At 47.3% G+C, this 23,120-nt stretch overlaps 6 protein-coding genes across 6 annotated transcripts; 3 read left to right on the top strand and 3 right to left on the bottom strand.

Annotated features, from left to right (window-relative positions):
- Positions 1-3,654: 3,654 nt before the first annotated feature.
- On the bottom strand, positions 3,655-4,128 carry N7539_008743 (uncharacterized protein; the record flags this gene model as incomplete). Its single annotated transcript, XM_056938338.1, has 1 exon — positions 3,655-4,128. One exon carries the CDS (start codon positions 4,126-4,128, stop codon positions 3,655-3,657), a length of 474 nt encoding a protein of 157 aa, XP_056786346.1.
- A 7,125-nt stretch (positions 4,129-11,253) lies between these two features.
- Positions 11,254-11,523, top strand: N7539_008742 (uncharacterized protein; the record flags this gene model as incomplete). Its single annotated transcript, XM_056938337.1, has 1 exon — positions 11,254-11,523. The coding sequence occupies one exon, from the start codon at positions 11,254-11,256 to the stop codon at positions 11,521-11,523; it is 270 nt and encodes an 89-aa protein (XP_056786345.1).
- Positions 11,524-13,818: 2,295 nt separating this feature from the next.
- On the top strand, positions 13,819-15,807 carry N7539_008741 (uncharacterized protein; the record flags this gene model as incomplete). The annotated part of the gene is made up of 1 exon (XM_056938336.1): positions 13,819-15,807. One exon carries the CDS (start codon positions 13,819-13,821, stop codon positions 15,805-15,807), a length of 1,989 nt encoding a protein of 662 aa, XP_056786344.1.
- Positions 15,808-16,482: 675 nt separating this feature from the next.
- Positions 16,483-19,984, bottom strand: N7539_008740 (uncharacterized protein; the record flags this gene model as incomplete). The annotated part of the gene is made up of 9 exons (XM_056938335.1): positions 16,483-16,909; positions 17,232-17,371; positions 17,430-17,849; positions 17,897-17,969; positions 18,027-18,213; positions 18,264-19,101; positions 19,152-19,270; positions 19,322-19,425; positions 19,524-19,984. 9 exons carry the CDS (start codon positions 19,982-19,984, stop codon positions 16,483-16,485), a joined length of 2,769 nt encoding a protein of 922 aa, XP_056786343.1.
- Positions 19,985-21,120: 1,136 nt separating this feature from the next.
- On the top strand, positions 21,121-21,478 carry N7539_008739 (uncharacterized protein; the record flags this gene model as incomplete). Its single annotated transcript, XM_056938334.1, has 2 exons — positions 21,121-21,390; positions 21,446-21,478. 2 exons carry the CDS (start codon positions 21,121-21,123, stop codon positions 21,476-21,478), a joined length of 303 nt encoding a protein of 100 aa, XP_056786342.1.
- Positions 21,479-21,575: 97 nt separating this feature from the next.
- Positions 21,576-22,527, bottom strand: N7539_008738 (uncharacterized protein; the record flags this gene model as incomplete). Its single annotated transcript, XM_056938333.1, has 2 exons — positions 21,576-21,649; positions 21,843-22,527. 2 exons carry the CDS (start codon positions 22,525-22,527, stop codon positions 21,576-21,578), a joined length of 759 nt encoding a protein of 252 aa, XP_056786341.1.
- Between the last annotated feature and the right edge of the window lie 593 nt (positions 22,528-23,120).

Below are 23,120 nucleotides of genomic sequence, written 5' to 3'. Positions count from 1 at the left end.
AGTGTTTTATCCACCTGAAACTATCTATTAATATGTGTTTGATAAGGAGGCTTGCTGTTACAGTAATGTTTCTGGGCGGAACATTAAACAACCAGACCATTAAAGATCACCCATATCCGCAGTTGCGGATATTGCCCAGGGTCCGGTATATATAGTATGGTAACGCAACTTGATATTTCCGTTGATCGGCCACGCCGTAACACTTACCTTCGAGGACATTTTTCTTCTGTCGACCTGCAAAATTTTCCTGACTAAATTTTTTTTTGGGCTGCAAAATTCGATTAAAAAGCAACACTGCATCGTTCGCTCTCACATGGAGCTGGAATCACACCGCAGTCCAGGTATCGCTCACTGCTAAGTATAACTCCTACATAAGGACATATCATTAATATCAACTTATCAGTTTCTTCCCTAGGCGTTGATTTTTATGCGACGGATGATAATAGACGAATGACGCTCTCGTACGTCGCACGGAATGATGATCCGGTCCTCGGAGACCATTTATTCGAGTCGAGACTGGCCGAGCCAAACTTACTTGGGTTTCATGGCTGTACGGCTGTTTAAAATGCCTCCCAGCATCTGGATAACGGGGTAGTACCTCGATCAATTATGACTACGCGGATGAACCCTAGCTCTCGAAGCCTTGCAATCGCGCACCCTTCATGTACGCTCTGGAGTACATCTATTCGAGGACCTTAAAGACCTTCATATCTTCATATCCACGCAGTACGTTACTCATATCATGATGGTTCTACGGATTTATGTGGCATATAGCATTATTTTTAACATATATTACAGTACGGTCAGTGCTCGAGCTTAGCGCTCTGATCTTTCGTCAGCCCCACACTGCAATATTCTTTTTATATCATCATGGATAGTATCAGGACACTGTTGTTACGTAGTGCCAACCAATTACTTTGAGTTAAAACGTCCACATATTTTACTTCCTCATTCCTTCTGCGAGCCTCAAGAGTCTCTCTCAATCGTACCGTCGCTTCGCAGAGTCTTACTGCGGGTTTGACTCTGTTCAAATTTTTGCAGGACGTGCTAGAGGTGCTCACCAAGAGTTAATCACGAAGTTGTATCACCAAGCAAATCGCCTAGCTCTAGGTTAGATTGTCTGAAAGTTGGGCCGTTAAGTGTAAACTGCTCATAGAATTAACCCCTCAACAACATGAAATTCCTCCGATCTATACACACATGCTACTACAAAAGTTGTTACTCCTATAACATCGTCACCGCTCATGGGTCATGAATTAAACGTACGAGCAACAAGCAAGGGAGATTAGAATCAAATGTGCACGTCCAAGAAGTCTAGAGATATTGAGAAAGTGTGGGCAGTGATTTCATATGCGCTTTTCAATAGATTGAGAGAACCAAGTCATCCTCAGAGTACACTGCTCGGGCTATGATCAGTTCATATGCCTAGTGAAGAGGGGAATGCTCAAGGCAGTCTGATCTCACCAGACAGGTCGAGTCATAGAGGAACCAAACCAAAACCATAAGCAAGCAAGTCCCGGAATCCTCCAATGTAATCGTGCAGTCCGATATCAAGAACCAAGGGCAGGAATCAAAAAGAGTGTGACATTGCAAGTGTAAGGAATCTGACTGTAAAGACCGCCCTGAATCCTCTCTTCAAACTGTTGATCAAGAACTTCGATGATGATCCTAAGAATCCCGTAGCCTAGGTCTTAGATAACCTCCCTGGGCGATAAGGCTATTAGGCATCTCTCACTACTAAACATCCACCCTTAAGTACATGCAACCGAATCCCCTACTACACTAGGTATGATCCGGTCACATCACGTTACATGCTCTCATCGTAGCCGAGAATACACGAGTCACGTGGCACAATCATCGTGCCTGGTAACGTTGACCTATCTCAAGCCCTGCCGACTGACCAAGTTGACTGATGAAATACGTCGCTTTTCACCGCAGTAGCCTTTGATACATGAGAGGTCTGTAACATACGCGTGAGAAGTAAGCCAAATTTGATAGAAGGATACTCGATCACGATTACGCTTGATCAATTCGCACACGACCAACTTCATCAGACTTGACGACTAGTAGCTTCATTCCGCTAGGTTGCAGAAGCATTAAAGTTCATTGCTACAGATACCTCGTGAATGGTCTATTAATAATCTTGCTAGCTGGTTAGCCTCCGGCTACTGACGGTAACTCGTAATTTGAGTGCACCAAAGCTTTTCTACACCGAAGTCCACTCCTCCAGATCATGCGAACGAAATTTCTACTCACTGGTGATTCTCGCATGACATACAAGAAACAGGAAGATACAAAACCAAGATCTCTATATACCCCGAACATCTTTTTGAGTACTCTCGTTTCTTTTACAGAGACTGTAGATACAAAGAAGTGGCTAAGTGTCTTTAAAATTCTACGTTAACATTATCACAGTGCAGACTATACATTGTGTTGTTATGCAGATCTTGACCAAATCCTTCCCGTCCGGTGCAAGAAAGAAACCCAAGGGCTCTTTCTAGAGATATAGGGTAAGCTCGGTAGGCGGATGTGTGAGAACCAACTAGGTCCCGACCAGACTATAGTATATCCGACGAGATATTCTCTTAAAATTGCACCCTATGATTTATTGAGGTATCAACAATCATTTCAGCCAAGTTCAAAAATTGCACCCACGTTTCAGCCGCTCGTGAATTATTTCCGTAGCATTAGTTCGAAATCATGGAATGATTTGAACCGCCCGAGGCCGTATGATGTTGTCCACCGATTAGAGGTGCCTTTTCAGAATCAGTGTTAAAATATCATAGCTATCCGTCTACACTATATACCCAAAGGGAGCGATTAAAATTTTATCCAAATTGATTCTGCTTGAACTGAGCAAGTCCCCGGAGTTTAGATATTTTGCGCTGCGAACCTTCGGGATTGCTGCATATGCGCCCTTCCCTTTTGTGTCATGTAATACAGGTCGATATTGTCGACTTACATACAAACATATCAAATATCGACCACGATCGGTATTTTATCAGCTTCCATCAGTCTGGTCGTCTCTGCTTCTCGTGCCTTCACGGCTTCTTTTGTTAATCTGACAACCTCACGTCCAATCTTTTGTTCTGTGGTAAACAGTGTATGATGTATTTTTAAATTGACAGTAAGTGGCGACAGAATCAATCCTTTATCCATAGTTCCAAAGTCGGCGTTGGCAGAGCCAGAGTTTGAATGCTCTTTTGGACTGTTTTCGAGTGTTGCTTCCTCCGGCAGTGAAGCTTGATCGCCACTGACTCGGCAAATTGGTCTTGGATAGCTGGCACTGTACGTCTGACACAAGCTGCTCTTGACCACATTCCTGTTAAAGCTGCGAGTACAAGGGTTTTCTTAGCCCGCCGGTCGCTCAATCATCCAAGCATAAATCTCAAGGCCAGAGGGAAAGAGCCATTTCCTCTGAGACAAGATTTCCGCGGACCTTCACAACATTCCATCCTAGGCGTTCCAAGATCTCTTCGATCAGCCTGTCTGGGGGGCCACTGCAGTATCGAGCAATGATGGTGTTTAGAGAAGCAATCTTTCGAAACTCGGAGTCGATTTTCTTCAAAATTTGATGAACACGACGTGAACTGTGTTGATCGTCTTTGATCAGGTACCGACAGCTCTCGCCATAAATAGAAAATTCCAGTGTTCTTAGCCCGGTGCACTCATTGCGAAGAAGCTCCAAATTCCGTAATACGTCTTGTCTGAGACGGATTTCTCCCCCTGGTCATCTGCTAGTTCCGTGGTGGGAAAAGAGATACGCAATGTGGACAGAAAACCTGCATTGACAGATCCAATGCGTCTTATGAACAATCCCAGAACGTTGCTCCGGTGGTTCCTCGTTTCCACTTCCTCGAGAATGAAGCGATTCGCACCGTACAAGATTGACCTAGCATCATGGGATAATTGCTGACAGGTATACAATAGTGCCAGCCATGCACCAGGCTTACGGGGCATGAAACATTCCAGTGGACCTCCCGAATCCTGGAAAAAGTAGGGGGAGTCCGGCACAGCGAGCACCAGTCTGATGATCCGGTGGCGAATCTCAACTGGCAAGACGAGAAGACCAGCAGCAGTCGATTTGGGTGATAATGAAGGAAGTTTTTCTAATTCCAAACCGGACATGGTGGGTAGATGATTCCGGTTGGAAAAGTTGAGAGCTAGTGTCGTGTCCACAGTTCTCGAGGAGCGTTTTCTAGAGGGTGAAGAAATGATTATAGCCTAGTCAACGTTGTTCATTAGTGTGAAATGAGATGAAGAATGAAGTATACGAAGGTGTGCTAAATGATCACAGTACCTGTCCTGAATTCAAACAGCACTAAGGGGAAGGCAGTTGGATTACGTAGAACACTAGGAGGATGAGGTCAAGGACACGTGATTACGCTCTAGAGTTTCAGAGGATGACGAACGACTTTCCCCGCAACACACGATAGGCCTCGCATGGGCAAAAGTCACGTGCAGTTATGCTCAGCTTCCAGGCGGCCCGGTGAATCGAACACTAACTGTCCCATCACCCGAGCAGTTGATAAAGGGTGCAAAAGAAATTTTACTGATTAAAAAGGAATGAAAGATCAAAATTATCAAGCAAAAACATTCGATCTATTTCACAAATTAAGGATCTCATCACTTATCCGTCTCGTCTCACACTTGCCAAAATCAAATTATTGGTGTATCCTCGACTAGTATGCCCCAGCTGGTTCAGAACCACCGAGGTCACCAACTAGCCACTATCGCCCTCCATAAACAGATCACTGTCATCCCCAAGGTCTACGGAGTCGTTCTGCTTCTCACGCCATTCCACTAGCGCTAAAATGTGACATGACATGGGGCGGAATTTCTCCATTTAGGGGACTGGGGGTTGAACCACCCGGTACTGTGCATGTGAACAAAGAAATCCCTGTTCTCGTCGCCTGCTCAAGTTCTTTGCATATGCTCATTTGCCTCCTCGAGAGACCCCACATGGTGAAAACCAAATTCAAAGTGAACAAGACGGAGGAAAGTATTTGTTGCCGCGATAAGGAAAATACTGCCCGTATACTCCCTATCAACACCCGATAAACACCAACAACTTGGCAGCAATTGCAAAAAGTTGTATTACTCTTGCCCTAGGGGATCCGGGTTTGCTCTCCGTGGTATAGCCGCTTCTCCAAGATACTGAGCTAGTGTTTTATTTGGGAACGACTAGTTTGCAGTCTCCTGTCCGGTCATCAACATGGATGTATTTCACGCACGCCTGGCCTCGAGAATGGCTAAGTACGGATGTCCCATCATCCATCCGTGGGCCTGCCAGTCTATTCTGCGAATGCCACTATCATCTTCCGGAATGACTTCGTGCATTTCGGTGAAACGGGTGGTGGCTTTTCTGCGCTCGACGCGTGGCCGCACCTCTTTGTGCCCTTCGTGGTTCTGGAGGAGACAGAGGTTAGAGCAAATTGTAGGAAATATAAGACGAAGTACACAGTCACCTCTTCAAATTTACTCCGCCGAGCATCATACTTATTCTTATCTATCATGGCGTTATTAAGATCGACTTCGAATTCAGAGAAAGATGGAGCGGTTGGAATGAAAGACCCTACGTGGGGTCAACATAACCTTCTTTGTACGTAGGTCGTCTCTCGCGCTCGGGATACATAACATCACCCTGCAGGTAAAACGCTGACCAGTCAGAGCTCTCATTACCCGGCCCCGACCATGATGACAGAACGTGATTTGCTGAAAAGCAGAGAGGAGACTGTTTCCAGAGACTCACGATAAGCATTCCACATCACAGATTCTATATACTCAAGTATGCGGGTATACTGCGGTCCAACTTATGGTTACTTAATTTGTTTGATGAAGGGTCATTGCTATTCAATATCATACAGTACTTTGGATGCCACCAATATGAGATATTTCACAATAGGTCACGATACCACCAGAAGCTGGAGTAGACCATAGAACAGCTTGTACTGTAACTTAGCTTGACTTGACAAGAGTATAATGAGTACGCAAAGTAGATAAAGAACCTGCTGAAAATCCAATAAATAATTCCATGGTCACAAAGAAGCTTCTTTGCATTACAGGTATGCTATAATGAGTTTCTGGTCAATACTAGGCGCATTTCAGGACTGGCAATAACTGTATTATATATTATTCAGGTAGGGTCTTGGGAAAGATATACAGTCCGTCGGCTAATAAGCTCTTTAGAGAGAGGGCATATTCCTCGGAGACACAATATCGTAGGTAGTGCCCGGGGAATTTCCATGGTAGCATATGAGGTGCTAGCAAGACTGGGTGGAACCTTCTTCCACACGGAGCCCCCTTCCACACGCAGCCCCCGAAGACTCCGTATAGAAGAAGACCCCGTATGGAAGAAGACTCCGTATGGAGGAGGGCTCCAGTGGACTGCCATTTTTTGCCAGTATGGAACAGGAGACACGGGTGGATGTACAATATGTATGGGATTTTGATTGTGAACGGGTAAAAGTCTTGATTGGCCTATTTCTACTCCTAGATCCACATTGGAGTGCCATAACTAACTTATCTCGCTTTCAATGATCTGCGCTAATATACAGTGGCGCCGCAAAAGTCTGTGACCCGCTACCTGACCGCCCCTTTCTGCCACACATTCTGCCGCTCGAAAACCTACAATATACGCTGCGTATATAATGAAATTGTATCAGACTAATGCATGGTCAAGCAGCCCTTGTGCGAGGCATATGAGTCTGGTTGACGATAAAAATATCGTATACAACGCTATATGGGACTCCGCTGTACGCATGCAAGTGGTTTAATAGGCTATAATAGGAAGGCGGTGCTACTAGCGTTCGACGTGCTGTAGTCCTTGTCTTTCACTTTTCAATGCTCCGTAAAGGCCTCCAATAAACTATATATCTAGTTCTCGGCGGCATACCGCGGCTGTGTCCGACCGGCCTAATCCGTAAGCATAATGAAGCTATTTGTAGCGAGAAGCTGCTTGACGATGGCATCGTACCCGTTCATGACAGCTAAAGACAGCAGCCTGCGACCAAACTCGTTTGTTCTTATTGAATACTGAACGGAGTAGGCGAGGCTAACCGACAAGGCAAGCTTATAGAAAAGACTGTTACAGTAGCTTTGCGGGGCCAGGCGCGGGGTTTGGAGTCCACAATGAATTCAAAAACAAGAAGCCGGTGAAAGCAGAGGGTGGTGAAATTGATTATGGAGGGCCTCCCGAAGGCCAGAATTGGGACGAGAAAAAACAGAGTGCTATAGTTCGTACTATATAAGCTCCTCCTGTAACCTACACTCCATCATTCTAAATCTAGCGATTGTCGATTGATTCGCTTTTCGCAGATCCTCAAAAGCTGCACCGCTGCACGTATACTATTAGAAATGCCCTTGATCTTTATTACACTGCTCGCTTTAAACGTCTTACTCTCCCGTGCTGGCCCCACCACAACCGAACCCAACTGCCAGCTTGACTGGAACCTGTGTACGGCTAGCAATGATGGAACAATGTCCTGCTATTGCGATAGTACTAAACAGCAGCAAGGCTACATTTCGATGACTAACTGCTTCGCAAATGATAATGGACAGTTGACCGCGCGAGAGAAGTACGTAATGACTTGATCTATCACCGGGTGCTAAGTCTTCTAATATACCGTCCCTACATAGTGGTGGGTTTATGGGCTCGTGTGACATGGGTGATGCCCTAGCCAGGCTGCCAATGCTTCAAGCAACTTGCAAACCTGGTAATCAGTTAACATCAATCAACATGGGTATGTATAGTCTCTATATCACATATATAACTCACTGGAAGAATTTGTTGGTTGTGCTGACAATTGAATAACAGACGGAGTTATATTGTTCAAAGGTGACAAGTTGTCTTGCTTTGGGCAGACTTGGGAAGGCGCGATCCTCTCTGACTGAATCTGTAATGATTGTCGTGATAGAAGGGGAGTATAACAGGTCAAATGAATGGAGATCCTAAATCAAGGGAAACCGGGTTGTGGCAGCAAATGGTCTCGGCCTACTAGCGCTAGATCTGGAGACGGAACGCAATTTGACAATACCTCGGCCGCTCTATCTTCTATCCGCCAATCAGCGGATAGCAGCTAGGCTCTGCCTCCTCTTCGTAATTTTCCCCTTGTCTCCAAAGAGGGCTAATTTTAAGTGGTATACGCTTTCGGCTACCCTGTGTCTCTTTTTGCCTTTTTATTACTTTTCATTGATTTCTGCCATTTTTTGGTTAAGTTTCTTGTTAGTTTTTCAATGATTTTATGATACTCATTGCTCTACGTCTAGTCGTGGTACATTAGAAAAACGAGATATATCTCCCAAAGTGAGCCAAGTGGACAACTGGATCACTCTCGATAAGAGAAGAAGATTCAGCCTCAAAATGGATGGTGAAGGGATGGATGGGGTAGTGAAAGAACGGCGCCGAGGCATGAGTAGCTATATGACTGTGAGAAGGGCAGGCCCGTCGCATGCGTCGCGACCGAGCAGCTGAAACCGATATGATCCGCCACCCGGCTTCCAGTTGCCGGCAGATTACCAAGATTGTTTGCTCCCCTTAAGAACCAAAGGGATGTGGGCGAGCCTCCCCCGCTCCCTACTTTCGTCCAGGCACCAACCTTCAGGGTACCTTTGCCTCTTGGAGCTGGTCATGAGGTCGTCCGTGGGCCCACACATTTATGATTGGGCCACAGCCCACAGGCTTTTGGCGGCTATGTATACGGGGGCCGTCCGTGGCCTGCCGCATCGCCTTGACAACATGTTCCGCGCGATCAACACTATCTCCACTGGACCGTCCTTTGGTCTGTGTAATCAGCGGGCCTAACTGTCACCATCCCAGGACAACGGTTCTCACCAGTACTGTACTTCCTGATGTTGACGTGCTATGATTTTCGTGTGACATATGTCAAAAAGGCTTACGTAGCTGAGTACAGTACCTACCGTAAGAGGGAAGGGGGAAAGGGGGTCGCCTCGCCTACTGCCTATATGTGGCTTTTCGTAAAAATCCTCTAAAAGGGGAAAAGAGAACGGTGAACCGTAGCTTGATGGGTAGGAGGAGGAAAGAGGGAGAGACCGTAGCTAATGTGGGCTTGTGGGTCCGTGGCAGCAGAATAGTCTAGCCAAATTATCTGAACAGTTACGGCGCTAGAGATCTCCAAATCCACCGAGCCACTTTCCAAAAGTTCGTGATCGAAAACAGTCCCTTCCCTTCCCTTGTCCGCAGTAGCGTGTCCAGGAAAGTCCTTTCAGGCAAGGTAAGCAGTCAAAAGCTTAGCAGGGGTCGAAAAGCTCATCTGCTAGCGGAGCTCCTGAGTTCATTTTCTCGGAGCTGTGCAATAAGCTGCAAGCCTCCATGCCTTTCGGAAAGTTGTCTGAATCCCACCTAGGTCTTAAGCTGTAACGGGCCAGAGCCCGGCAGTAAACCATGTGCCATGGCCGTATAGATCCGTTGACGGGAAGATTGGAGGAAAGACACCGCCTTCGGCAGAAAGGCCCTCACACCGTTTCACAACGGAGAAGGGGCCGTTTCCCTTCCCTCCTCAAGATGGTTGTAAACAGCATGCTGGCCTAGTACAATTGAATCAATTCTGCTACAGCCCTTCACACGAGGGATCCTCAAGAATTAGTCTTGGAATCAACACCTGATTAGCGGCGCCCTCTTCTTCCCTGACGATCAAGTCCTTCTACCTTGTACAAGTAGATCTCGTTACAGGTAGCGAATAGCTATCTGCACAGATTGCTTTAATAGTAGTAACCTATTCGCGATTTCCTAGCTGTAGAATACTTCGCCGACTATAGTCTTCCGCTCTCGTAACTACCTTCTGCGACGATATAAGGCCTATCGCGAATCTAGTCTTATCGAAGTTATAGATATCCTCCGATTAGATACTCTTCTTATCGATAATACGTTATACGGTCGCAAACTACTCTCGTAGCGATTTTGGGTCTTCGTTTATGTTAAGGGGTCTGTATCGCAGGACAGAGAACCTGTTGGCTAGGCAGAGAGTCCAAGTCTATGGGGTCTGATTTCAAAGACTGAATCTTAGGGTCTGGTAGTCTCCACTAGTTCCCACAATATATACATAGCGTTTGCGCGTGCCGAGTTCCCACAGCCCCACACAGAGCCCTTGGGGCTGTTACCCTAAGACGACGCGGGGTCGATTCGATCGTGAATCGTCTTGAGTCACCACGCATGACTTGCGCCGTGACAGTTTAGGGCGCACTAGTAGTCGTAGCGTCTCGAGAAGCGCGAGCGGAGCTTATCACGACGATTAATAAAGGTTGATAGCCAATTCATGCCTACTATAGTCGGAGGGGTCTCGCCTAGGCCTCTGCATGGTGCGGTCTTGGTCCTCAGTTCGAGGACCGCGGACCGGACCGCACGGTCTTGCGGTCTCAAATTTGAAGGTTAAGACCGCACCATAGTGAACCGCGGTCCCTTGCGGTCTTCACCACGGCGAACCGCAATTGCATAATTCTGCTAAGATCTTCCCTTTTCGGTTGCATAAATTGATGATTCATCCCTTTTAATTACTGTTATTAAACACTGTTTTGATCCCTACTCCAACATTTGCGGTATTTCAGTATTAACTACTATGAAAACAGATGAAATATACGAAAATTTACTATTTAGTCCTGCTAATATAAGTATATTTTTTTGTTCTGTCAAGGAGGTATAATAGTATTTGTTGTTGGCTAGGTGTATGGGGTAAGAAACATATATATTAATATCAGTACCTTATCCCATCTTTACTGAGATTTCTTCACTAGATATACATAACCCCTTGTATGTATCTAAAATAGGTATTAAGGGTATCATTGGAGAGCTTAGATACTGTAGTTAAGTGTTTACCTGGAAATTCTACATTCTGCTACTAATATATACTAATAATCTCGGCAGGAAATTGGCTTTCTCCTACATGGAGGGTGGACTTAGGAAAGAAAAGGCGGAATATAGTGATGTGGGCCTTCTAGGGGTCCTTTTCGGTCCTGTACGGGCCTCTTTGCGGTCCACTGCGGTCCACTGCGGTCCACTGCGGTCCTCTTCGGTCTTCTGCGGTCTTTGCGGCCCTAATCCTGTCGGATCGCAGTAGAGTGGGGCCTATTGCCTAATCACGATTAGAATTGAATTTGATCTATCTAAATTGTGCTTCTCGCTCTCTCCTAGACAAAATCGTCTACTTATACTCTTACTAAGAGCTAAAAATATTTTAGAAGGTATCTCCTCTACCCCTACCCCTACCCCGTATCCTATCCTATACTCATTTCGTCAAAATGTTCCAGAGTCAGGCCTCCTCTCAGTTCTCCGAGCACTATCCCTCATCGGCTTTTGAGGATAATCCGCGAGATACCCTCTCCTTCTTCACTTCTGATGGGCTATTCAACGTCGACGGGCGCGAAACGCCAATTTCCACTCCTGACGTGAGCCTACTCCGACCGGTGATTCCTCCTGCTTTCCCAGGAACACTCGAACGCGTTAATCCTCCTAAAAGGAAGGACTATATCCTCTGGACTGAAATGGCAAATAAGGATTTTATCGTCTAGTGGCTAAAGACAGAGTATGGAAGTAAGATGAAACAGAATATCTTCGAGGGTAAATCTAGACTTCCGCACAACCCAACATAACCCGGACCCAACCCGGGCTGGGTTGGGTTTTGGGTCGAAGACTCCGACCCAGCGTTGGGTCCGGGTTACGGTTGGGTGACCCAGCCTGGGTCCGGGGCCCCAACTTGGGTTACAAACAGTGCAAACATAAATTATGCAAAAATACGTATGTTCTAGAGTCGTTTTCACTATATTATCCGTAGTAATATTAGTATCTAAATTATATTACATAGTCATAATACTATATTAATTTATTATACTAGCTAAAATGTGTAAAAAAGTAATATTATCAATGTCAAGTAAAGTACGTGGTATAGTTACAGAAAAGGTGGTGCATCTACATGCGGAGAAATATATATCTTCAAGATCACTATGAAAATGTACCCCACTTCCCTTATTTAGTATTTATTATAATATTTATGAAGGATATATTTATAAATAGCTATTCTAAACATATATTACTTAGTATCAGAGGCTATAACCAATATAAAAGGCTGATATAAGCTGTATTAGACAATACTAGTGCATAATTTATAATCATTTTATACTGGTTTTTATGTAAAAATTGGGTCGAATTGGGCTGTATTGGGTTTTATTGGGGCCCCAAACATTGGGTCCGGGTTGGGTCCGGGTTAGAGAAGTTCAACCCGGACCCAGGCTGGGTTGGGTTTTGGGTCGAGATCTTCGACCCAAGTTGGGTTATGCGGAAGTCTATGTATAGGTGCTGATATTCGCTTAAGGCCTAAAAAGTGCGGCCTAAAGAGCGGGTAAGGATAAAGTATTCGAGTACATTTAGCTGGCATCCCACTTGATACGGAATAACGAGGATCTTTTCGCAGGAATCGGCAATGAAGAATGAGGGCATGAACCTTAAAATATGCGGCATCCAATGCGGTGGATATCTACACAAGCTTCAAGTGGGATAATGAAGGTCGTTTTCGGATGAGTGACCATGTCCTCGGCATTTTGAATATATTTCTGCAGGGTTCCTTGATTCTACCAGTACACTTTGCCATCAACCCGCTCAAAACTGCCGTACTGTCAGAGACCACCAGGACCAAAGCCAGGTTGCCTCTGTAAATACCTCGCAGACTTCCGCTCTCCAAGTAACTCCTAGCTAATGATCAATGCAGGTTGTGTCAGCGATTTGCCTCGTGCACAGATCCCGTTCCTTACAAGGGACTGAAATACGCAGACAGGTAAGGTACGTCCTTATCCTTTTCATGAAGTCCCTTAGAATGATCGCATGATATCTGACCGCAAAGCCTAGAGCACCCCGAAGCGTATTCCGTCAAACAGAGTGACAGCGAGAGAGGCAAGAGTATTGTCTCTATTCCACAGGAACTTTGCTGACTATTTTCTTTATTGTGTACCTTCCTCACAGTGAAATGACACAACATCATTGTCCTTCGAAGTATGCGGCTGCAGTTGAGATAGCGAACTCGCTATGGTGACTGTACTTGCAGAGGATTTTGAGGGTGGCCGAATTTATCAGTGTACTGACAAGGCATATGTAGTTACCATCGAATCGGCATATGTGTTGGAAGTGGAGACTAAAACCAATCGTGGCCAAAGATTGTCTATCCCAGAGGCACAATCTACTCTGGAGCCAAGGAGTAAGCTGGATCCCCTTCGCGGTCGCCCATTCCTCTCGCTAGCTAGTGGGCACCTTACTAGCTTGACTTCAATTTGCAAAACGATTCGACTAGCGCTACCAAATACTTCTTTCAACTAGGAATAGAGCAAACATTTGCCGAATTACGACATCAGCTTTGAAGAACAACGAAGGCTCCGAGAAGTGCCGAGCGCCACTATGGAGAGGCTGGTGGAGAGGCCGAATGCCGACCACAGCCCCACACTCTGGTTGCCCTTTCGAGCGCCCCTACATCTCTGTCTCAAGCGATCCGAGTTGAGACGGATGCGACCCTCACGACTCAGTGCGAGGCGACCGACCCAGTGAACCGACTTTGCCCCTAGCGCAGTCTCTGTGAAGCCTGAGAAAATCCAATTTGGTGTGTGCTGTGGCGTCTTTTCTCGGCGAAGGGATATTATGTCATACTTCGAGATGCTAAAATTAGTTAGCTAACTCACCAGTCACAGCGGAACCCTTGCGTCATTTCTCGGGGAAATACTTCTACCGGACACCGCGATCAGCTGACATCCGCCTCCTGGATAAGGTACCCACCAATTGGGACTTGTCGCGGTTGTCTTCGCTACTGCCCCTGTGACAGATCGATGGCCGACGACTCACCAGATTACAAGGCTCTCTTTCTGCAAGAGAAGGAGAGACGCAAGCAGGAAGAAGAGCGGAGGAAGCAAGAAGAAGAGAGGAGAAAACACGCGGAAAATGAAGGACGACGCGAGAAAGAGAGGAGGGAGCAGGCCGAATCACAACGAAACCAGATTGAAGAGCGCACCCGCCGGACAACTTTCCTGGATTTTCTACGCCACTGCCACAACCTACTCTCCCGACCGTTGAAAGTCGCAACGCCGTCTCGCTCGACCACCGGGACGATACCACTTCCTAAGGGCAAACATTGCCCGACACGACTGCGTCCATGGACGGATTGTGTCCGTCAACAACAAGCCATCTACGACAGGGTATGCACCTACCTACAATCTACTGATGAATCCCGAGCACAACTCTTCCCTCCTGTGATTGCCCTTGAAGAGCTTGCTAGGCGTTTCGCTCTTCGACCTATCAGCAGTGAACAGGGCATCGAAACATACGAGCGGATCGCCGTGGAAGATCATGTGCGCGATATCATTTCGGAGCTGTGCAAGATCCCGGCTGCTCGAGAGGAGTTTATGCTTGGCGATGGTGTTTGGTTCGACAACCACACCAACGCGTTGACCGAAAGCCAGGTTGAATTAGACGCAAACCATCCTCCCATTTTACGCCGTCCGCGGCCCGATCAATTTTGCATTCACCGTGTGGACGGCAGCACCAATTCTCTCCTCCTCACCGTTGAATATAAGCCACCGCATAAGCTCTCCGTGGAGACCCTCCGGGCAGGACTGCGACCGATGGAATTGTGGCAAGAGATGGTCAAATGCAACACAGTGCCTACGGACCCTGTGGAGAAACTTAGATACAATGCGGAGCGGCTGATTGACTCAGCTATGGTCCAGGCATATGATGTTATGATTGAAGAAGGTCGTGCAGACGCTATTTTGACGAACGGACTTGCTCGAGTCCTCCTCCACGTGCCATATGATGACCCAACCACGTTGTTATATCACTTTTGTGAACCCATCGCCGAGATCGATGAAGCAGATTTGCAGGATCTGCGGCAACCGAAAACTTCCATCGCCAGGGTGTTGTGCCATTGCTTACGAAGTTTTCGTTCTCCCACGCGTGACCAAGAGTGGCGGAATTCTGCGCGAATGCAACTTCATGTTTGGGAAACTAGCTTCGACCATGCTCGCTCTTTGATTCCAGACGAAGAGCTACGGAAAACTCCTCCGCACTCCGAAAATACCTCAAGTCCCGAGCTGACTTCCTCAGACTACCAACCGTCGTCTTCTCCACTCGAATCACCCACAGCAAATGGTCGCCGAGTGCCCACAAGATCTCAAGCACGATGTACGCCACTCAGTCCCCAACATCGTTCGCAGTCACCAGACTCATCCGGCTCCGACTCAAACCAAGCGACGGGGCGCAAACGCGGCTTCAGTCAAGTCACTTCATCTCCGTCTGCCCAACGAGCAGCCCGTCAACGCGAGCCTGGTAATAATCAACACAACCAGTCCCGCCACCGTGATGCACAATTTTGCACCCAGCGTTGTTTACTTGGACTGCAGTCCGGCGGTGCCCTTGACGATCGCTGTCCAAATGTGATGCTCCATCGTCGAAGCAAGGACGATCTCCAACATCAGATTACTTCGGAAGATTTGGTGCGTTTACTCAAAGCACAACTGGACGAAAACATTGACCGATGCACACCCCTTGGAGGTTGCGGGGCGTATGGTGCACCCTTCAAACTTAGTTGTATCACATATGGCTATACTGTTGTCGGAAAAGGAACCACATCTGGGCTGTGGAAAGAAGTCTCCCGCGAGAAGGAGGTATACCGAATTCTGCAAAAGGCGCAAGGGTCCGCTGTGCCTGTTTTCTTGGGTACCATCGACTTGGCGAAAATTTATTTCCTTCACGGGGCTGGAGGTATTCGCCATATGCTCGTGATGGGCTGGGGGGAGAAAGTATGGCATCGATGGAGCTGACGCCTGAGCTTCTGCGGAGGATTCACCAATCGAACAAGGAAATCAGCGCTTTGGGGATCATCCACGAAGACCTTCGGCGCGACAATGTTCTTTGGAATGAAGAGCTTGGGCGGGCGATGATTATCGACTTTCACCGCTGCACATTGAAACGTCGACCGACTTTGCAGCGGCCGCGTGCCTCAAAACGACGACTACGTCAACCAGAGATAGTTGGTGCAAAACGGCTTCGTGTGACGTGAAGACGGTTGCTCATTTATTGGATTAGCAATTCAGTTATGCATGATATTGAAGCATGAAGCATTCCCGGCCCGCATCCGCATGAATTAGTCAGGATTTCAATCTATTATTCTTGATGCCCGCGTCTTCGCTGCATCTACTGGCCTCAGGTGATATACGATTCTTTAGGTGTTGACAATGACGGATTGATCACCCAATTCTGGCTCTCGGACTTGACCTTATGTGATGCTATGAATGATATGAAAACATTGATTTAACTAAAAAGCTTCAGAACCGATATTATGGACTGTCGTGTACGAACCGAAAATATTACGATAAGCGCCCACCGCTCGACTACCTGATCAACGAGATTATTCACATGACTTTCCCAGCTCCCCCGTATAGTTCTCACGTTTCATTTGTCACCGACCGCATACTGCTTCCTTTCCTTCTCTCCTCTCAATACTTTGCTTTCGCCACCCAGCTCTCCACCCCAGAAACAGCATCATAGGGCGACTTCTTGCGCTCTAAAAGAAATGATAGAACTTCTGCCGGGCTGAAAACTTGCTCGGGCATCGTGCTGGCAAAATCACGAGCAAGCCCCTCAACCGTCTCCTGGTCAAATTCCTCGTTACATTGCTTTTGGGTCGGCAACTGCTTGAAAACCGTGTGGAAGAGCTGAGTCGAGATGTTCTGATCGGCAAGTTTGAAATGAACTTTCTTGTCTGAACGGCCAGGCCGAATCAGTGCTTCGCCCAGATGCTTGATGTGATTCGTGGTCATGATGAGTATCCGGCCCTCTTGGGATGAGACACCATCAAGCACAGTTAAAAGTCCGGATAGGGTGACTGCGGACTTTGACTCGTTTTCTTGGTCTGTGTCGACGCTGCCCCGGCGCCCCGCCCCAGCAGTATCCACGTCCTAAGAGGACAATACAACGTGGCGGAAACTCAGCAAAGAGCCTCATTAATGTGGTGTCTGAAATGATGTTGACAATGACGGATTGATCATCCAATTCTGGCCCTCAGACTTGACTTTACGTGATACCATAAATGATATGAAAAAAATGTTTCAACTATGAAGCTTCAGGGCCGATATTATGAACTGTCGTGTACGAACCGAAAATGTTGCGATAAACGCCCACCGCTCGACAACCTTGTTGAACGAGATTATCCACATGACTTTCCCAGGTATGCTGTCAGACATACATTCCATCAGCAGGCCCCTGTCTGCCGAACTCCTTCGAAAATTTCAGATTCGATTCCGCAGCTAACTCCAGGTATTTATAGCTCACTTGGCTGGCATTCGCCTCGGCGAGAGCATGTGCAATTGCTGCGATGTTTTTGATCTATTCCATGTTGGTCAGTCAGCAAGCGAGAAGTACACAGCTGCGCTCTGGAACCCACCTCTCGTCCGTTGAGCTCTAAAGACTCCAATCGTCGGAGGTCGTGCTTCTCGATTATAGCAGGTCCTTGGACTGTACGTGCCCTCTTCAGAAAAGTTGACCAGAGACCCCTGGGGAATTCCCTGCTCAAGTCTTTATACTTGACGATTAAATGAATCCGACTAAGGATTGCATCATCGAACTGAATACCCCGATTAGAAGTCAAGAATAAGATTCCCTGGTAATATTCCAGCTTTCTGAGAAACACATTCACCAGGCGGTTGGGAGCATCGTGGTAAGACGTGCGCTGCTCCATGAACGCATCTGCCTCATCCAAAAGGAGCACAGCTTTGAAGTGTTTAGCGATCTTGAATACAATTTCAAGTTGTTGCTCAAGCGCATTGGAATCTCCGTGGTCGACAACGAGCTCGCCTGCGGATATCTGAGAAAATTAGTGAGGCCGCAATCCGCGCTACGACAGGCTCGTACCGAATAGAGAGGCAGCTGGAAATATTCCGAGGTTGCTTCAACTGTGAACGTCTTTCCGACGCCGGGTGGGCCACTAGCACGGGTTAGGACGGAAGCTTCGATATAGGACATAAACAATTTGCCGACATACTCCAGAAGAATGTTGACTCCTAGGCCTTTTCCATCAATTACATCGTCAAAGGGTACTGTCGGTATCAGACCCAAGCGGGCTTTTGCCATTGACAAGAGGAGTGTCTTGTTCTCTGGCGGAATTTGCAGGCAGTCAAATGATTCAGGTGACCAGTTCACGTCCCTAAGAGCACTAACTGCGCACTCCACTGGAATCACATCAGCAGATTCTCAAACCATTCTCAATCGTGTCACGTACAGAACATTTTCTCCTTGAAGCTGAAACAACAAACTGTTGGACAGGCAATTAACAAATCGGCCTCGCTCAGCTTCTGTGCATCCACACCGTCCCCTCGCATTCTCTCCTTCTCTCGCTCGCGATCCTCCATGAGCATCGCCCCTATGTCAATAACCGCAATGCCATTCTTGTCTTTTACCCCTAAATCGCGGAGTGACGGTCGGGAGTAGTTTGGCTGCATCTTATGGAAAAATGCGGCGTCCACTGCCACTCGGCTGTTGATGTTGATTTTGAAAATCTTCCCCTTATTCACATAGAATGCACTGCCTTTACAGTGCTGAATATGCGAGCCAGCTAAATCCCGAAATTTTTGACCTCTTTCGACTAGGTCTTTTCGGACCTGCTCGTGACTCGGATGGTGGCAGAGAGGGTAAGCTTCAAGAGTCGCGATCGGCTTTGACCCCCGGAACTTTGGCACATGCAGAAAAGTACCGGCCTCGCCGAACTTGACTCCGTCATAATCAAGAAATCGGCATTCGAGGTTAAACCACGTCTCGTCATTTTGGGTTACTTCTTCTCCCGCGTCGAATTTGACACATCGCGGCTCTTTTGTGCCAATGCATGTGGTATAAACATGACAACCGGGTTTGAAAAGGGCCCAAAGAAGGTCATAAGTAATATGACCGTGCTGCAACATTGACGAGAGACGCTGCGAAATGGAAGCATATGCGTGCTTGAGGTGGTCGATGAGCACGCGGAGATGCTGCGTCGCTGCCGATGTATGATTCGAACTGTTGTCCATGCTCTCCGCGTATCTGTCGAGCTCTGGGAGGAAATGAAAAAGGACATTTTGCTCGAGCTAAATTCACGTCAGCGTTTTCGTTGGAAATGAGTCTCTGTCATGATTACCGATGGCTTGTCCTCCATCAGACTGATAGCTTTGACATCGTGTAGCACCGCACGCAGGATGTCGCGCAGGCCTTCCGATTTGATGTCTATGTACGCCGTGACTTCCTCGGAATTCCGTCCTAGTCGTATGATTAGCACTATTTCTACTTGCCGGGTAAAATATTACGTACCGATTCGTTCGCGGACAATGAATGCGTATTCAGCATAATCGTCCAGACTACTGATAGTCTCCGCTTGCTCGCCGATCTCGTATTTACAAGCTTTTGGGTCCCAGCTATATCGGCGTCAGCTGTCTGCTGGAGAAACGCGGAGAGAAGGGAGTGGTTATTTGGGGAAGTAGTCGTGGAAGAGGGCTTAACTAGTAGCTCATACGTTTCAACAACTGTTTTGAATGAGGGCGAAGATGCCCACTTCTCGAACAATTTGAAGTCGTCCGGCGTAGTACTGATCGGATGTTTGAGATCTGATTCATCTGCTACTGGAGTGCCGTCCTCCTGTTCATTGCTTGCCGGATAAAACTGAGAAGGCTTGGCCGCCATGGAGAGTTCAGCTGAAGTACATTCACCAGAGGTGAGCTTCCCCATCAACAGCTTCAGTTGAGCCATGTCCGGGTCCGCTTGGAAATTACCCTGAAAGACAGGACTATTTGGAGGTTCCCGTTTGGTAAGATCCGGCAGCACCCTTTCGAGCACATCAAAGAGGTACTTCAGGTCCTTCACCGTAGTTTGGGGCGTGGCCGACCCTGATTTTGGGCTATCTGGAGGAGTCAGTCCTTGGTGACATGGGGAGGAAGTCTCCGATGCCATGTTATGCTCGACCTGAACAGGTGCCATGTTGATTGATACAGCCTATGGAGTTTGATGATGCGATGGAGAAAAAATGGCCAAGAGCTGCTGATGAATACAGGCGAAGAATTTGAGGAATGCGAGAAGTTTGGTCATATTTATATCTTAGCAACTTCTGGCCCCCTTAAAGCTTTAGTAAACGGCACGCTGATAGTCTGCGTGGAAGTGGATGTAGGAGCTTGATGCACGACATGGATCCCCTTACCGGCGTACGTCGGGGAACATGATCTTGGATAACAGCCCTGGGCAATCTGCAGGTGCCTACGGGGCGGAACCATATACCTTTGTCATTTCATTTGTTCTAGGCCTATCAAGCTTTGTCTGTATGCGCCTGTATGGGATGCCTGCAATACAACTTCTAGGAGCTTGAGCAGGTATGGGCAGGTATAGCCAGAGCCAGACAGAGATGTACAAAAATGGGCAGAGATGGGCAAATGTGGAGATGTGGAATGGGCAGAATTAGGCATATTAGGTGAGCAGAAATGAGCAGGCACGGGCGGAGATGGGCAGCCCAACGGTGGGCTTTAGGCTTAGCCTAAGTCACTCGGGTCTTGGCACGTCCATCTTCCGTAAATGGAATTGGGTGCTGCCAGGAAGGGGTGACTAATGATTTGTCTATTATCACGTGATATGAAGCCGTGGTGCTCATCTTCACGGGCTAAACCGGCCATGTCACGTTGCCTGCCCCTCCTGACCCCCGCTTGTCAGAAGACGTTTGCGACACCCTACCTGGTTTGAAAAATGATGCATGAATGCCCAACACCATATTGAATACTACGACTATCTCTCGTCCCAAACAGTCCCTTCATCAAATTATCTTCCCGTCGTTTGAAGATGTCTTGATGCTCGGCTTGGAAAACTTTGCAAACGAGATCTGAGGTATAATAGACAATTTTGCAGAGTCGCAAACTCTGCCGTCAATCAGCGGAACTTTAAGGCATCACTAGTGAGACTAATGTCCCCGTACCATGTCAAGCAAACTTGGGTTTCTTAAGAGCTACTAAACTCCGTAACACAGGGGCTCAATTATTCGACACGACCGCAACTCCCTCCTTTGATAACACTGCGTCCCAAAAAGAAGACGGAAAAGGCGCGGGAGGACCACCTATATCGAACGGGAGCATATGACCACTTCGCCGTCCGCACTCTGCGCCCTTTTCACAAACCCGTCTACTGCGGCCATGGCCGGAGAATCGGACGCAACGAGCAAAACAACAAAGGATCAAAAAGTTCGAGTGGATGATATTGCGCGCGATGACGGGCTCCTTAAGGCCAAAGTAAAAGAGTTGACGGGCGAAGACGTGACTGTGTCTCCAACAAATTTCGAGGTCCATGATTTGGATTCGGTTGATTGGAACACGGCGTGTGCTCTTCTTGTTCAGATAGACGGTGGAGTGGGTGCTGTGTATGTTCATGGACATGAATTGGACATTGTGATGACAGGTCCAGATCGTGGAACTGGATGGTGGCTCATTATATTAAAGCAGGGCCAGAGTTGTCGTTTTTATGGGCAGCCTTCTGTTCGATATTTCCGACGCCAAGTCTAGATTGTCGGAATTTCATAAATGCTTCAGTGAACTCAATTGGCACTTCCAGTTTGATTTCCAGGCAAGGTAGTGGTGTACCACTCCAAGGCATAAGCAATCTTAGGTCCTGACGAGCAGAAGGAAGAACGCTTGAAAGTATGCCTCTTCCCCAAGGATTTTCTGAAGAAGCAAGATACTCAAGCAGCTCGGATTTCTGGAAAGGAAGCACTGATTGCAAAGGCTGGTTTTCTGGGCGAGGTAGTTGATTCATATCTGCGTAGCGGTTAGTCATACTTCATGACACAGTGGTAATATCATACCGTGTATACTTCTTGGACTGACTCCTTGCAGGGGATTCTCGCTTCGCTGGCTCAACTGAGTATTATATTGATCCGCTGTTGCTTGATTTCCATATTCAGATCCAAGGAAGCTTGTCATATCAAACGTGTGGCGAGGAGTTGGAAAGCCATCCCTTGACAAATCATCCGGATTTCCGGCTTCATGAAACAAATTGTCGTCGTTAGAATCTATTCCAGTTGTAGCCAAGTCCTGTCCATCACCGGTAGGGATTTCGGGAATTCTGGCATCCTTGCAAGTCGTCTTTGAGATATTTGCGTCGTCTGGATATTGCAAGCCAAACTCCGCGCAGATTTGGCGCGATACATTGCTAAGACTCTCCGGATGTTGGACGCCAGTCCACCATTTGAAGAGTACTGGGACGAGTCCATATTCGCGCTTGGAGCCAATCTGAGTCAATGTTGAAGTTAAAGAGCGAAGAACAAAAATATCTGCACTCTTCTTCAAAATCGCGGCCAAGTTATCTTGTGCGTTGGAATTCCGTTCACGAGTCTGCCTTGGCTGGTTGGAGAGGTCACTTTTCATTAGTCGACAAGCAGCTTTGCATCGCTGCATTAGACGAGGATGCGGGGTGTAATATTCGCCATCAAACTTCTTTCTCTCCGCTTCAAGCAAAGAGATTATGCGGTGATTAGCGGTGGATTTCATGGCTGGTGATCATATTTGGGCACACGGGCAGATATGAGCAGGTATGGGCAGACGTGGGCGGATGTAGGCGGAAGTGCAACGTTTAAATACCTCAATATTGAGGTATGAAACGGGCCAGAGTGTTTGACACGGTCTCTGACCAATGATAGACTTGGAACCGGTGGGCTGAATACCAATTACATGTGCAATGGTCTAGAGCTTTCGAATTTCAGCGACACAGCCGCCAGTCAACGAAGTGGGTCATGCGTTTTGCACCAATCGTACTTTGTCACATTGAGCGCAGCATGCTTTCATATCGCAGGATCACGCTAATGCATTAACCGCCACTTCCATCTATGGAGCCTCGTTTCCTTCTGTTGCAGATATGGCTACCTCCAGCTAATGGTTGGTAGCTCGCTCTGGATATGTGCCGCAGAGTTGGTATTATGCACGCTATACTGACAGGGTTCCGCGCTCGGACGCCGTGTCATCCATGTGACAGACATCACGTTCGAGGACAATCATAATTTACTTTTTTTTCTGAATTTCCATCATCGCCAGATTCTCCAAAGCAGTAGGTCGCCGAGTGCCTACAAGGCCTCAGGCCTGGTGTG

Source organism: Penicillium diatomitis (genome assembly GCF_028827545.1).
Source record: "Penicillium diatomitis strain IBT 30728 chromosome Unknown utg000014l_segment0_segment0, whole genome shotgun sequence".
Taxonomy (NCBI): Eukaryota; Fungi; Ascomycota; class Eurotiomycetes; order Eurotiales; family Aspergillaceae; genus Penicillium; species Penicillium diatomitis.
The sequence above is the reverse complement of the archived record's forward strand: the minus strand, read 5'-3'. Positions and strand labels throughout refer to the sequence as shown.